At 44.2% G+C, this 15,262-nt stretch overlaps 1 protein-coding gene across 8 annotated transcripts in view; it reads left to right on the top strand.

Annotated features, from left to right (window-relative positions):
* Positions 1-15,262, top strand: part of PPP6R3 (protein phosphatase 6 regulatory subunit 3) — a 145,602-nt gene that overhangs the window by 104,290 nt on the left and 26,050 nt on the right. For 5 of the 8 annotated variants that reach the window (XM_046643786.1, XM_046643780.1, XM_046643781.1 and 2 more), the window contains 4 exons: positions 540-655; positions 2,544-2,629; positions 9,322-9,408; positions 14,323-14,420. In XM_046643786.1, the coding sequence (XP_046499742.1) occupies positions 540-655; positions 2,544-2,629; positions 9,322-9,408; positions 14,323-14,420 (387 nt within the window). The remainder of the gene's footprint in view (positions 1-539; positions 656-2,543; positions 2,630-9,321; positions 9,409-14,322; positions 14,421-15,262) is intronic. The other 3 variants (XM_046643783.1, XM_046643782.1, XM_046643784.1) reach the window with 3 other exon arrangements.

The following is a 15,262-nucleotide window of genomic DNA, read 5'->3' as shown; positions in this document are numbered from 1 at the left end:
GCTCACTACCTCTCATCTTGGCCAAGTCCTCAAATCAGCCAATATTTTAACTTGAGAAATGCCAGTAGTAGATAATTAGCTCTGTTAATTGATTGATGTGATTAACATTTGATGCCTTTTAGCAAATGAAGCAGCAGAATTCTCACCTCGGTTCCCTATGATCTGTTGATTGTAAGTCTGAAAATAAGTCTGAAATAGTGTCACGAAAAGATACAAAGGAAAGTCACAGAAACATTAAACATCAATGAAATATTTGGGTTTTTTCCTTTTTTGATTATATGTTACTGAAGATTATAGTTTGTTTGTATATTTGAATAAACGTCCTGTTGAGTGAGGCTACAGTGCAATCTTTGAGTAGACAGTTTCTGCCACGCCCTCCGCCCTAGCCTGGTGATATCTGGGTGCTCTCCTTTTCTGTCGATTCGCATCCTCACTGCCTCGGTTTTTAGAATGATGGCTTAAATTCACTGTATTTACCAAGCTGTATCATCACTGCAACCTATCAGGAGTCTGAATATTTGTCCTTCACCCCATGTCAGGGCTGAGGGAGGACGACGACATGGCTACATGGGACACCTGACGAGGATAGCTAACTGTATCGTGCACAGTACTGATAAGGGCCCCAACAGTGCATTAGTGCAGCAGCTTATCAAAGGTAAGTGGTCCATGGAATTTTAATTACATTTTCGTAGGATTGGAGAAAGGGATTTAAGAGTGAAGTGGAAATATTTGTAGTTATTTTTAATAGCTATTTGAGGCATTTCTTTATGTTTCACAAATTACCTGGAAATTTAAATGAGGTTCTTGAGAATGTAGTTCTTTGCGGAATCTCTGTTCTTATTTTTGCAGTCTTTTTAGTAAGTATTGGTAGGCTCAGCCAAGTTCAGAGCTTTTTCCCCCCCCCCGAGGAAGACTGGACCTGAGCTAACATCCGTGTCCATCTTCCTCTGCTTTTTTGAATATATAGAACGCCTGCCACAGCATTGCTTGACAAGCGGTGCATAGGTCCAGCCCCGGGATCTAACCCGGCAAACCCTGGGCCTCTGAAGCAGAATGTGCGAACTTAACTGCTGCACCACCAGGCTGGCATCGGCCAAGTTCAGGGTACTGGAGCTGTCCACTTTCATTCTCCAAGAGCATTGCTCAGTAAATCGTTCCTTTGAGCTTGAAGTTCTCATAGGCTGGCGGTTGAGCCACTTGAGCTATAGTTACTCCTGCTTTTTATTTTCTTCTGAAGGCCTGTCTATAGCCTCTGGAGTGAGTTCCTTTCACTGGGATATTGAAGCATTTATCAGCATTTTTTCCATATCTCTATTACTAAAATGAAGGATATTGGCACCTAAGGACTCTTTTTGTGTTAGCATTTGAGTTCCATCAGCCAAGGTAACTTGGAAGAAACTGTGTGGGTGCCGTTTACACTGGCGCCCAGGCCATGAGTCCGTCTCCTCCAAAACGAGAGCGCTGGGAGCCCCGGGCACTCAGGGCTTTTGTGCCAGCAGGGCGCTAGTCCTGTGCCTGACTCTGAGTGCAGAAAGTCGTTCACTTCTGTGGCACAGCAGTGGCTCAGAGTTAACTGGCTGACCATCATTTTCCAGTCTGTCTCATCTTTTGGGAATGTTTGTGTTCAGGAGGCCGTTCCCTATCAAGCGTGCGCTGAAAGCCTCAGTGTTTCCCAGTTGTGTAAAACTGGGGCTCGCCCACCTCTAATTTTGCTTCTTGAGAGAGAGAGAAGCCAGGTCATCACAGTTTATCTTTCTGTTCTTACCAAGGAGAAATGGCCATGTGAGTGATTGTGTTTTAGATCAGCCTTTGTTTTCTGGAAGTTGCTTGCCCGGCCAGGTGTGTGTGTGCCTGTGTGAGGGTGCACACACGTGTGTGTTTAAACTAGAATTGTCAGATAAAACTTCAGTAAGACCTCCAAGATTACAGCCATGGTTCATTTTCTAGGGAAAGTATTTGTGTATCTTTTTCTTGAAAATTTCTTTAGAAGGTAGAATTTCACCCTTGCATATGTATCCATATATTGGCCTATGATACAGACATTTAGGAAATATTATATTTGAGCAATTTGAGAAGCCACCCTGGGTTCAATGGATCATTCATCGGCCAGCTGCCAGTCAGAGTATCTCAGAACAGTGTGCGGGAGTGACAGTTGCAGCATTTCTTAAACTTGCATGACCATGGAAAAAGACAGCTTCCCCCCCAACCTAAACATATATTACCTTTCTCAGAAGAGATTGCTGGAAACACTCACATTTTCCAGGTTAAGTTTTTGCCAAAAGAGTTTTAAAAGTTTGTTAAATTCACGTCGCTGCCTAGGGCTGTTGGCCTCAAGTGTAGAATTTGGGGGCTGGTTCTGGGTCCTGCAAGTGCTGGGGGTTCAGAGTGTACGAGGCTTTATAACTCTATCCCCCAAGAGCCGGGTGCCCAGCTGGTAGGGCCTCTGCCTCTGATGAGCCGCGCCAGTAGTGCACGCTTGTGTCGATTTGTCTGTGTGGAGGTCACTGTAGTGCTAATGCTCTTTTCCTTTTCTCCCTCTGAAGATCTTCCAGACGAAGTCAGGGAGCGATGGGAGACGTTCTGCGCAAGCTCCTTAGGAGAAACTAACAAGAGGAACACGGTAGATCTAGTAGGTTTGCAAGGTTCCATTTCTATGATTTCAGTGCTTTTAGCTTTTGCCCATTTATTCAGGAGGATGTGAAAGATCTTCCATTTGTCCCCGAAATGGTGGGCCAAGGATAAGTTATGTTTCTTTACCAGGAGGAGAGGTCACTCTTCACAGTATTCTTGCTGATTTGTCTAGTCAACTCCTAATTCCTGCCTGGGTCGACAAAGGGTGCAAAGAAGCCACTGACACCCAGCCAACACGATTTAGTTCCGTTTCCTCAGGCCCTGCCCTTGAGCACCTCAGCCTGGCAGCCTTGGCCTTCCTCCTACTCTCTTGGGTTTGTTGCCTTATGCCTCAGATAACCCTGGGTAGTTAGAGAACCTAAATATTCCTTTGGGTATTTTCTAATGTTATTGAGTTGGGTTTACTCTCGTTTTAGATCATTCCCCATGGGGGAGAATTTTGTAGATGACTTTGAAACCCCAGCTTTAAAATCTTTAACAGATTGGTACTTTTAGCCAGGGAATAATGGCATTGATAATATTTTTTAAAATTATATTGGACTTTGGAATGTATTTTGTTTTTTTTAGCACATTAAGTTTTAAGGTAAGTATTGCTTTTGCTTTTAAAGATGAAGAAAAGCATTTCCTTTCATAAGCAGGTGCCAGCTGAGCATCAAGGTGGTGGCCTTGATTCTGCGTGGAAGTAGGTGTGTCCAGTGTTTAATTGCATATTTGAAATTCAGCAACTGGGACTTGAATTTTTGACACACAGGAACACTTCAGTTGTTAGGCAGTCCGGTGTCTGGCAGCCTTATCTGTTCAGAACAGAATTTAGAAACAGGAGGGAAGCAGAAAGGCTCTGGCAGCAGCAGAGCGGTCATTAGTTCACCCCCTGTCACTCCCCGAAGGGCCCATTGCCTCTTACATTGTAGATTGTCTAACAAATTTGGTTATCTTTCCAGACTCTTGACAGATTGGTGCGGTAATGGCTTGTTAGGGGTGGGAATAATGATAGAATTTGTAGATATTAGGAGTTGGAAGAATTATGAAGTTAAGAGGTAACTATAAAAAGGGAGCTATGTGGGGCCATTTAATTAAAGTAGGTCTAATGGCCCTTAGTGTCTCAGTGTCACAGCCCAACAGAGGAAGTGACATTCAGTTGGACAGCCCTGAGTCATTGAGGAAGGGCTGAGTAATTTTTAATGAATGTATCACTCACTGTAGATTGTCTTTCCCCCCAACCAAATTGGTTAGAATTCTGGATGATCAGAGTTGTAGGGTGAAGTTGTTCTCGCATACTGTTCAATTGAGCCATTTTGTTTTAGAGGCCCCATCTTGATTCCCTGTTAAGAATACAGGTAATATGGTCTCCTTTAAGCAGATCTTTGTCTTGTTTCTTATTTATAAGGGGATGTTTAGGAATATTACTTCTGATTTTGTTTGGGAAACTTCTTTTAAAATTCCCCTTTGATTGACTTCACTGGTAGGAGTAAAAAATGTCGAGTTAAACTTGTTATCAGGGTTTTATAAACTGCTTGATCTTTGGTGATTCAAGCAGACTTCTCCTGTGAGCAGTTCTGTGTAAAGAAGGATGTCATTGCAGCTCAGCTGGCACTCCGCTCCTTTGCGTGATGCTGTCCGTAATCTGCTCTGTGACAGTGTGTAAATGTTATGTCTGTCTGCATAGAGCAGTGTGGGCATGCAGTGCAGAATTAACGTGTAGCCCTTGTGGGTCAGACCTATCTGGACGTGTACACCTGTGTTGAGGGAAAATGATCGCAGGCCCCACTTAGCACTGCAGGTGAAGCTCAGTTCTTTGCCTCTTGTGCCTCCTGCCATCATACTTGCACTACATAAATCATCTAGAGGAAAACAAAACGAGGAGAAGTTGGCTTCTATAGCAAAAGTGATCAGGTTTGTAGAGCCCCGTTAACATTGCTCGTATCCCACGTCGAGTTCGCTCCACTCTATGATTTTGTTGTCTGTCGAGACTTTCAGGTTGACCCCTCAAGACACCTTTAGTTCCTTGGTCCCAAATACCCGATGCTGAAATACCACCTCCATTTAGTCTTAAGTCCTTCGGATGGGGAGTTGTGCTTTGTAGGATTGCAGATACAGATGTTCCAGGGTTTTAAGGATGCTTATACGTTAATCCTAGGCTACCAAGGAGACTTTAACCACAGCCTCCAAGCGCTTCATTTTTCTGCCAACAATGTTTCAGGCTCTATCCCAGTGGGGTTGGGTACCACGTTGCAGGGAAAATATGCTGTTGCAAATATTATTATAAATTCGACTTGGTAAGTGCAGTGAATTTCACCCTTGCAGAAATGTCATACAGAATGAGTGCCCACCCATGTGATGGAGGGTGACGTCTGAGTAAAAGCATCTCCTTTCTAATTGTTCCAGGCACATTCATCACTGAAATTGGCAGCTGAGTAATAGATTGCTTATTCTCTGCCCCCTCCTCGAACAGGTAGATTAGATTAGATATTCTGCCTTGGCCTTGTTGATTTCAGGATGGCTCAGATGCCTCTCTGGGGATCGTTTCAGGTGTATTCCGGGGACTTGAGTCCACCTGTAGCCCAGCACCGCATGCTGGAGTTAGCACATTGCTCTCTTGCCCTGGCCTGTTCTTATTTTTCTAGTCACAGCAAGGATTTGTTCATTACACACCACACGCTTATCCTACTGGCTCTGGGCCCGAGGACGTGCTCGGGTGTGTAGGATAAGCTGTGCCCGCCCCAAGCTCCTGCCACTTCTAGGGCAACCTTTTAATGACCCTCGCTCTGAGACCTTTGAAGTACTTTAATCTTTTCACCCCATCATGCCAAAGTATGTGCACAGTGGATTCATATATTGCTTGTGTTTTTATGTTGGGAGTTTATAATGAATAAAATTTGGTGTTTTAGTTACATCCAGAGACCTTTCTGTTTTGACTGAGCCCCCAAACTGTAAAAATTGGTAAGGATTTAGATAGGGTAACTTTAGATAACGTAGAAAACATTTTTGCACTGACTTTGGAAAATTGAGTTTGTTTCATTCTCCGCCTTCCTCTCCAAGGAGGCGAATGTGTTTTTAAGTGTTGGTGCTCCTTTCTCATCACTGAGGAGACAGTCCCTGGAGGTTGTATAAGGTAATAGAGAAGTGCATGTATGAATTGTGTGGAGATACAGCAGGCTGAGGTAGGAGCTCGAGAGTGTGTGTTTCTCACCAGCCCCAGGCCAGATAGGTGCGGGGGTCCACAGTGGGACGACACAGTAACAAGGAATGAGGAGAGGCTGAAGCTTTCCCGTTCCACTCAGAAGTTAACAGTCAAGTTATGCTGACGATTTTCCTTAGCAGCCTAATCAGCCAAGATGAAGAGAACACTTGCTTTTTTTTTTTAACAACACTTAATAAAACTGAAATTTTATTATGAAAGAAGGTAACATCTCAAAAGCTTTTTCCACTGCAACATCAAGTATACTTACTTAGAATACATCTAGCTTGGCAAGAGTGTTCTTGTATACTTGGTACTTTTTTAAAAAGTTAAGATTCTGTATCCTCATTTAGTGATTTGTTAGTATTCATTAGTTCAGTAAATATTGGAGTGGCTACTGTGTGCCAGACACTGAGGACATTGTACTGAACAGGACTGGCAAAAATCCCCGCCTCAGTGGGGATGGATAAACCCCGGGAGAGGGTCAGCGGCATTTGGGGCAGATGTGCAATTTACAATTAGGTGGTATAGGAAACCTCATTAAGAAGGTAACACTTGTGTAGAAGCTTGAGGGAAGTGAGGAAGGAAGAGCAAGCGCAGAGGCCTGAGATTGGGTTGTTCCTGGTGTGTGCAGAGGGTGGCATGTCGGCCAGTGCACTGTACCAGAGCGAGCGAGGGAGAGAATGGGCCATGAGGTCTGCCAGGCTCTGCAGGCCAGATCTCCTGCAGCTTTAGTCCCCAGCAAGCCCCTTGGTTGTGATCTTAGTGAGAAGAAGAGCCCTTAGGTTTGGAGCCAAAAAGTGACATGATTGGATGTACGTTTTGAGAGATCTTTCTGGCTGCTGGAGTGAGAATCGACTGTAGTTGTCCCTCGGTATCCACGGGGGATTGGTTCCAGGACTGCCCACAGATACCAAAACCCGCAGGTGCTCAAGTCCCTTATATAAAATACCGTAGTATTTGCATGTAATCTCTGCACATCCTCCTGCATATTTTAAATCCCCTCTAGATTACTCATTATACCTAATACAATGTAAATGCTGTGGAAATAGTTGTTATTACTATTGTCCAGGGAATAACAACAAGAAAAAAAAAGTGTGTACGCGTTCAGTAGAGACACAACCATCGTAGACCTTTTGGTCCGAGGTTGGTTGAGTCTGGAGGTGGAGCCCGTGGAAACCCAGGGCCAGCTGCATAGTGGAGCAAAAGGTCGAAGCAGGGAGACTGGTTAGCTGCCTCATAGAGCATTAATCCGGGTGGGAGATACTGCTGGCTTGTGCTAGGCAGGTGATGTTAGGCTTGATGAGCAGTGATGGGATTTGAGGTTCTCTTGATGGTAGAGGGGACAGATGTGGGGGGACAGAAGAAACAAGATGACTAAGATTTTAGCTGAGGAAGAAGAATGCCGGTGGCATTTACTGAGATGGAGACGCCTCCAGAGGACGTGTGTTTGGAAGTTTCGATCCGGGACTCCATGCTCGATACATCTGTGTGATGAACTTGGGGGCTTTCAATTAGCAAGTTTCCCCGCGGGTAATTTAAATTGTCTTCTTAGCTCATTTTATTGATAACGATTTCAGACCAGGTGTAGTGTGGATAGAATTGAATCGCCACATCTTTCAGTAACATAGTTGCGAAGGCCTGTGGTCATTGTGGTGGTGTTAATAACAACTTTCTAAAACAGTAGTTTCTTTTTGGAGAAAAAAATTATTTTAAATATGTCCCAGAATTGCTTTGAGGATACAGGTTAAGGAGAATATACAGGGGGGTCATAGTGTCTGGCACATAGTAGTTGCTCAACAAAAGTTAGTTTCTTTCTCATCTTTAAGTAATGAGCTGATAAAATCTTACTTTGTAGCAAAAAGTGAAAGTATGAATGAGGATGCATTGCGTCCTGTTTCAACTTAGACAGCAAGACAAGCTGGGAGCTGCCAGGTCTTTTTTTGTTCTCTTGCTTAGTTCACCTAGCTTGCTCTTTGAATTGTCTTCTAATTCGGTGTCCCACTGTGGGGTTGCACCCCCAAAACACACACTGGCTTCATATGATTCTTGCATTATCTTGCCAGCCAGCTAGAAGAGCTGAAGCTCTTCTAAATCCACTACACTAGGACCCTGTGACCCGCTCTTGGTTGCAGTTGCCCCGTAAGATGCCAGCTGCCATGAGCAAGCAGTATTCCACCAGTTCCCTTCTGCGTCCTGGCTGGGTTCTCCTGGAACATCCTTGTCCCCGCATCTTTCCCCACTAACTCACTGAGGCTGCGGTTGACTCAGGCAGCTTCCCTTTGTTGATCTCAAATCCTGCCTTTGGTTTCATCAGGCCGGATTCAGAATGCGCGTGTGAACGCGTTACTTAGACCTTAGGGAAGACAGAGAGGGAATTAATTAGAAACACTGGCTTATTCACCTGGGCTTAGTATCTTTACCAAAGGTGGCCAGACCAAGGGAAAGAGATTAGTTTTCTTCAGGCAGTGATTTATTCAGAATTTCGTAAGGAATACCATGTACAGACCTGTTTGGATTCCACTTTGGGCCCCTTGAACCAAAGTTGGAACACCACAAAGCAGACCAGGCCAACTTCTGTAACTCCAGGCTATTAGGCACACTTGTGGCTCCCCCCGATGACAGTGCTTTCTGCCCCAAACACTTTTACAAAAAGTACAAGGACTAACTCAGAAGATACAGTGTAAGTTACCCTCAGACATATAGTGCTTGTTTCTGCGGTTTTACAGACGCTTTGTGTTTATTACTTGCTGTATAGCAATTATGGTCATTAGTGTTGTACTTAGTCATTTGTATATCTTCCTTTCTAACTGTTAATACATTTCCTCCTAATATTGTGCAATGTTTATGAATTAATAAAAATCACTTACCGTGAATTGGTGATCAGTTCCTGTTTGCTTGTGCTTAATGTGAGTTGGTTGTAACTTCTGAGGGCGGGGGTGCATTTTAAGGGGCAGAAGATTTGGGGTCTTTTCATGAGCAGGGGACTATTGACTCAAGTCACATTTAGTGCTTATGGACAGTGCTCCTCTTAGAGTGGGCAGGAAATGCAAGAATTTAAAGTGAAATGGTTATGTTTAAACCTGACCTTTCTAGTGGCTCATTAGTAAACCCTGGGAATTACAGTTTTACCAAAACTTCGGGCTTGGCACATATAAATTATTTTTACATTTCATCTGAGCCGTTACTTCTGCCTTCCCTTTGTAAACCTTTAATTGGAGATAGTTATGGAAGTCACTTAAATGGAGTAACTCGTCTCTGACTTGTTTTCTAGGGATGTTCGTAATGGGTGAAGCGGTCACAGAGGGGCACACGAGCACAGGCAGCCAGCCCACCTGCTGGAGTGAAGTGTCCCCTTGAATTGTGGGGTGGTTTACAACTTAACTGTTACTTTGTTCTTGCTGTTGTTACAGATTGAGAAAAACTAAATGTGATTTTTCCATAAAAATGCTGATACAAATGTCCTTCAACTTTTCTCTGTTAAATAGTGTTTTACATTTTTATGCATATAGGTTACAACCTGCCATATTCATTCATCCAGTGATGATGAAATTGACTTTAAAGAAACGGGTTTCTCACAGGACTCCTCTTTGCAGCAAGTGAGTCATGCCTAAAAGCTTTGCTTTCTGTTTTTATTTTGAATGCTTAGTCTAGTTGCCATTTATGAATCAGTTTGGGAGTCAGATTATGCATTATGCATTAGGATATAATATGGGGTTACTTATTAGTTAAGCAGAAGCATTTAAAGTAGAAAGTGTTGGGTACATGAGAGGAAGGTTTATATTGATTATATTTCCAGGAATTGTTTCATACCTGGTAACGATGATGGGTCAGGTAAATATTCGGCAGATTTGAATGAACTGAATAGTAAGTGTCTCCAACATGCTCATTCTGTAGATACAGTACAGCAAATACAGTAAAGTATGCATTTATAGTAGTTTGGTTATTTCTTACGGATTCCTGTAGTAGAGATCTGTGGGTGAGAATAAGAAGACTTTTTTAATGTCAGTAAAAGTAGCTTTCACAAATGTCCCTGAGCCAAATGGCTTCTGTTTCTCATATCTTTAAGGTCTTTTATAGTGATATCTAAATGAAGTTTTAGTTGAAGTAAGTTATTGCCACCCTACCCTCCTGCCCCCAAATTCATCTCCGTTTATCAGCTGCTCGTAGTCTTTATGGGGGAGAAAAAAGGATATAAAAATATACTGATTTTTCATCCATTGGTGGTTCTTGGAGAAATGACAGATTATCTCACTATCTCAACTGGGTATCAAGTTTGAGAGCTAAAAATAGGAGCCCTTTTGCAAATTATCAGCTCTTCATATGGAGAGGCTGTCCTTAGTCTTGGCGGGTCAGTGGCTTTGGTGTGGCAGGAGGATTAGCATAGTCATCTTCCCGCCCAGCCCTGCATGTTGCCTGGCTGCTGCTTTCTCAATCTTTAAGCCTCGTCTTTTACCAGGGCCAGGACGAAGCTTCTGAGGCTCCTGCCGGCCCTGTCTCAGGCATCCAAGTAGCCCGTCATACTCCACTGTGGGCTGAGCTCAGCGGCTGCTGGGTTTTGATAGTCCGAAGTAGCCTTTCAGCACGTGGCTGGTTTCTCTGTCCATTCTTGACTCTTGTAGAAGTCATTCGGAAGCCGACCTCCCGAGGGTATGGACAGGGAGCACCCGGGCCTTAGAGAGTGCAGCAGGCCCTTCCTTGCTGTCTGGGAGCACTAGCCACCCGGGATGCACACCTGGCTCATCCCGAGCCCTCAGGCCCACAAGCAGTCCTTTCTTGACCCCAGGGTTCTCTGCTATTGCCCCAGGAAGCAAATAGTCCACTCAACCTGTTATGAACCCCAGCGCTACACATTACTCCACCTTAGAATGAAGCTTGATGGTGTAAAATTCAAGGTGATTTTGTACCTGTTGCAATAGCTTTAAGAAAAAGAATGCCTTAAACATCTGTTTGTAAATAAGCTAATAGACTTGGAACTTTAGGCTACTGATTTAATTGGGGAGTGGTTACATTTAGGTATCTGGAAAGCAGACCCCCTTACTTCTCTAGATTTTTCCAGGGTTATTGCTGTTCTGGGGAGAATTTTCTAATGTTTTTTGGTTCGACTGACTGCTGTTGTGCATATGACAATCACAGTCAGAAAATTGTCTCACTAACACAACTCTCACCAGGCTCCTAGCCCTGTGGATTTTCTCTAAAAGTAGGAAAAATAATTATTCTTTTCTGATTGACTAGCTTCCAGTAAACCCTTCTTTGCCTGTTTAAACTATGAACCAATCATGGATCATTTTGAAAATAAGAAGTATGCTCCAAAGCATTTTTTTTTTAAGTTGAGAATACAAGTCCAGCTTAATTTAAGAATTCCACGCTGGTCTCCATAATAATCAGAATATTAGTTTATATATATCGAGTTGAAGTTCTCATTCCCATTGGAAGTTAGGGCTCGTGTTGGTAAAGTGCAGGCAGGTCATTTAGCAGGGGTGCGTAACCGTGTCAGCCAGGGGACGATATTTGGCTTTGTGGCCCTGCCTATTTTGTGTCATGCCCGCCCAGCCCCACCCCACACTCCGGGTTTCCTCCTCCTACGTTAGCCTGACGGGTGGAGGGAGAGGCGGTCTTCCTCTCACCGTGTCTCACCTAACTCTGGAGAGTTAGGACTGACTGCCACAGGAGAGCTCAGTCAGAGGACCGACCTGACCGCCTCCCACACCCCATTCCAAACAGGCCTGTTCAGGGGCAGTCAGGTCAGATGAGGTGGGCTAGGAGCTCCTGGTGCCCAGGTCACACTGCCAAGGAGGTTTGCTGAATAAAGTGGTGGGCTCACTTCTCAGTGACTTGCACTGTTCTTGGCTTTGGCCAGGATGACTGTTCTGGGAAGTATGTGTGTGCACATGTGTTTTTTTTTTTAAAACAATAAAAAGTTTTTAATAATTACACAGCTGTACGGTGCTTTCCAGATTTGGATTTCTCAGAATCCAAGGCACTTTTTTTTTTTTTTTTTTTTTTTTAAGGAAAAGTAGCTCTGAGCTAACTACTGACAATCCTCCTCTTTTTGCTGAGGAAGACTGGCCCTGAGCTAACATCTGTGCCCATCTTCCTCTACTTTATATGTGGGACGCCTCCCACAGCATGGCTTGCCAAGCGGTGCCGTGTCCACACCTGGGATCCGAACCAGCAAACCCCGGGCCGCCAAAGCAGAACGTGTGCACTTAACCGCTGCGCCGCTGGGCCGGCCCCCAAAGCACTTCTTATGTAGCTTTGAGTAGAATGCAGTAACAGTCTTCGCTTGTATGGGTTTAGTTAAGCCTTGATAGCTGTGTTAGTAAAAGATCAGATTTGAAACCTGAAGTTCTTTCCAGTTTGTGTCTTCCTAGAAGCCACGACAGGCTCAGAGCTAACAGGACTACAGCCGCTTGGGCTCTTTTTCCTCTGCATTAGGGTGCGGAGGCTGCTGTGCCTGCCGGTCGCTAAATATCTTCCTAGATAGATGAACAGGTAGATAGATAAACAGACAGTGCACATGTGTTGTACATATGTATGCATATCTGTATATGCTTATCTATGTGTACATATGTGTATGTTCTCACATATGCATCTATAAGACATTTAGTATTTGCGTTCTGTTTATACAGCATTTAAAGTATTATGAAGGATTTAAAGGAACACTTTTGGGAACATCCTTCCCTTTTACACCCAAAAAATTCATAATATGATCTCTAGAGGTACAAAAAAATTAAAGGAAAAAAAATCAAATAAATTTTGGGAGGGACCTTTCCTCTTGTGTGACCAAATTTCTAATCTATAAATAAAACTCAGAGCCTGGCTTATGCTGCTTGCTCAGAAGAATAACTTCGCCATTCTTTACCACATCTTCAGAGGTCCCGAGCATTCGTTTTACCCAATAAAAGATAAAGCTGCCCTTCAGAGGATATGGATGGTGTGTGCCGTATCTTCCATCCATGTGTGTAAAACTCAGCCCAGCCTCCCAGAACTTGTCCCTGCCCTTCTCTTTCAGCCCGACTCCCGTGGCTCAGCCTTGGCGTGCCTTGCCAGATGCATTTCCGCAAGGCTGGCCCCTGCCCCCGTGTACTCTTACAGTACCATCTCCGTGGGCAAGAAAGGGGGCAGCTTGAAGGTGTGAGAGTGAAGGGGGGGAGGGTGGGGATTTTGAGTTAGAAAAAAAGTGAACTTTTTGGTTCTCAGTAAACTAGATAGAGATTTTTTCAAACTTCACGAAAAGATGCCTTCCAAAGCCAAATATAAGGTTTATTTCTTAATTATCTGTAATTTGGATTATCCATGCCATAATTCCCTGCCATCAGAATAAGTACTCAGGAATTAATGGTAGAGGCGTTTCTGCAGCGTATGTCTGCAGAGTGGGCTCAGTGGGCTCTGCTCAGACGGAGAACCACGGAGAAGCCCGTTTACCTCGGTTGTGGCTGCCTCCGTCCCAGCAGCTGGCCTCAGGAGTGATGCCTTTCGTTCAGCCACCAGTTGCTGCTCGTGCCCCTCGAATGGGGCTAACCTGCAGGAAAGAGCTGTCTCTTCTCTACACAGCTCTGTCCACAGGGCAGCATGCACGTTGTTGTTTGTCTCCATTTTTGTTGTTTGTCTCCATTTTGATTTTTTGGGGTAGAATAAGGAGTGGCACTTGCTTGTCTTCGTATATTCTTTACTCCTGATTGATAACATAGAACATTCGCTGATTTCACTTGCTCCCCTGGGCCTGCTTGTTGTTTTAAATTAGATTATCAGCTTTTTTGTTGAGTTCATTTTAACATTCCCCCATTTCACACCTAAGAAAGTGCAGGTGAGCTAATGCTCTCTAGAAACGGTGCAGGAAACAGGGTTGGCTCCTCCAGAGATCTGGCAGTGTGGTAGGCCTTTCAGAGTAATTTTGGGTCAGTGTTGAAACTTTCTGCTCTCTCTCTAAGGTAGGTAGGATGGAAGTTACTTTTATATTCTTCCCAGCTTCTAAGACATAAATCTTTTTTTAAGAAAATGAGATGTCCCTGAACATTGTCTTGCAGGATCATGAGTGTGATTATTAGTCATTCTCCTCCGGTTCTGTGTCACTGTCGTGGATTGGGGGTGGGAGGTGCCAAGAGGGAGGGTGGGTGGGTACCACTTGTTGGATCTTCGGATAAGGTTGGTTGTGTCCAGAGGTGACTGATACACCTCATAATTTCAGACTGTCTACACGTGACTTGCTCACCTCTTTGAACGAGACTTAACCCAGACCTCTCTCTCAAGATAATTCGTAATAGAGGGCAGAGTGGTCGCTTAACATTTCTTACAATGACATGTGCATTGGAATGACTTGTGGACCAAATTCCAAACATTGTCTTTTTTTGGTAATTGTGTCTGAAATTATCTATTTTTTAGAAAACACACCAACTTTTTAAGCCCTATGGCTATGTAAATAAGATGGTTTCTGGAACACAAATGGGCAAATAGTATGTAGAATGTCATTAGAATCATTATATCACTGTCACTGGTCCTGGGGTTGCCAGGCCTTTTCTGATTATCAGATGCAACAAATGACGTCCAATTTTATTGACCAGTTTGGCTTCAACGATGAGAAGTTTGCAGATCAAGATGACATTGGCAAGTGAGTATGTTTTCCTTTTTCCATAGTTGTCTCGTACATGCTGCTCTCCGAGAGACATTTTATATCCTCCTGGACTCTTGGAGCTCCTTCACGTTCGTGAGCTGGGAGAAAGCTGCCCTCTGAGGTGTTCCTTTAGGCCAGCCTGTCCAGGCCTGAGGCACCCAGAGGCCCTGCAGGGATTAGAATGTCACCCCCACAGAGAGGGATTGCCTTTTGCTTGACCTCTGTCGCAGAGGTTTACTCGATGAGTTTAGGGACTCCGGTCGTCGTCCTGCTCTTCTGGGTGTTAGTGTTAGACAGCGCTATGTGACGTAGCTCATCCCTCCGTTAGTCAGGCGGTTGAGCAGCACGGTCCATTTCATCGACGGCACCCCTGGGCCATTTTATTATGGCAGGAACAGCCCTGCCTGACGTGTCTTCTCTTCTCTAGTGGACTCACCATAAGGTAGAGTTGGGTTTTTTTCAGGAACCAGGCAGTCAGAGCACTCATTCTGTCGTCAGGATAAGAGGGCCACAGAAATGGGAATTACTGGTACTGAGAATTAATGAATGGAAGGTGTGTGGGTGATCCACAGAAATGAAAGCAAGTGGGCTAGGATCTGACCTTGGGAAATGAGGTATTTATAAATAAAATGTTTACGAGAGGGGCATTGTAGCTCGCTGAGAAGAGAGTGGTGAATATTGGTCGGCTCCTCTCAGAGTCCTCTATGGTGATGCTCGTGCATGCCAGTATCTGTTGCGGTCCCTTGCTAGCAGTAGATACTCAATAGCTTGTCGAACCACAGCCAGGGGAGGCTGTGTTTGCTTTACAGCACGTGAGAAGTTTTCTCTTCACTCTCTAA

Source organism: Equus quagga, chromosome 17 (genome assembly GCF_021613505.1).
Source record: "Equus quagga isolate Etosha38 chromosome 17, UCLA_HA_Equagga_1.0, whole genome shotgun sequence".
Taxonomy (NCBI): domain Eukaryota; kingdom Metazoa; phylum Chordata; class Mammalia; order Perissodactyla; family Equidae; genus Equus; species Equus quagga.
This window is presented reverse-complemented; position numbering and strand designations above follow the sequence as displayed.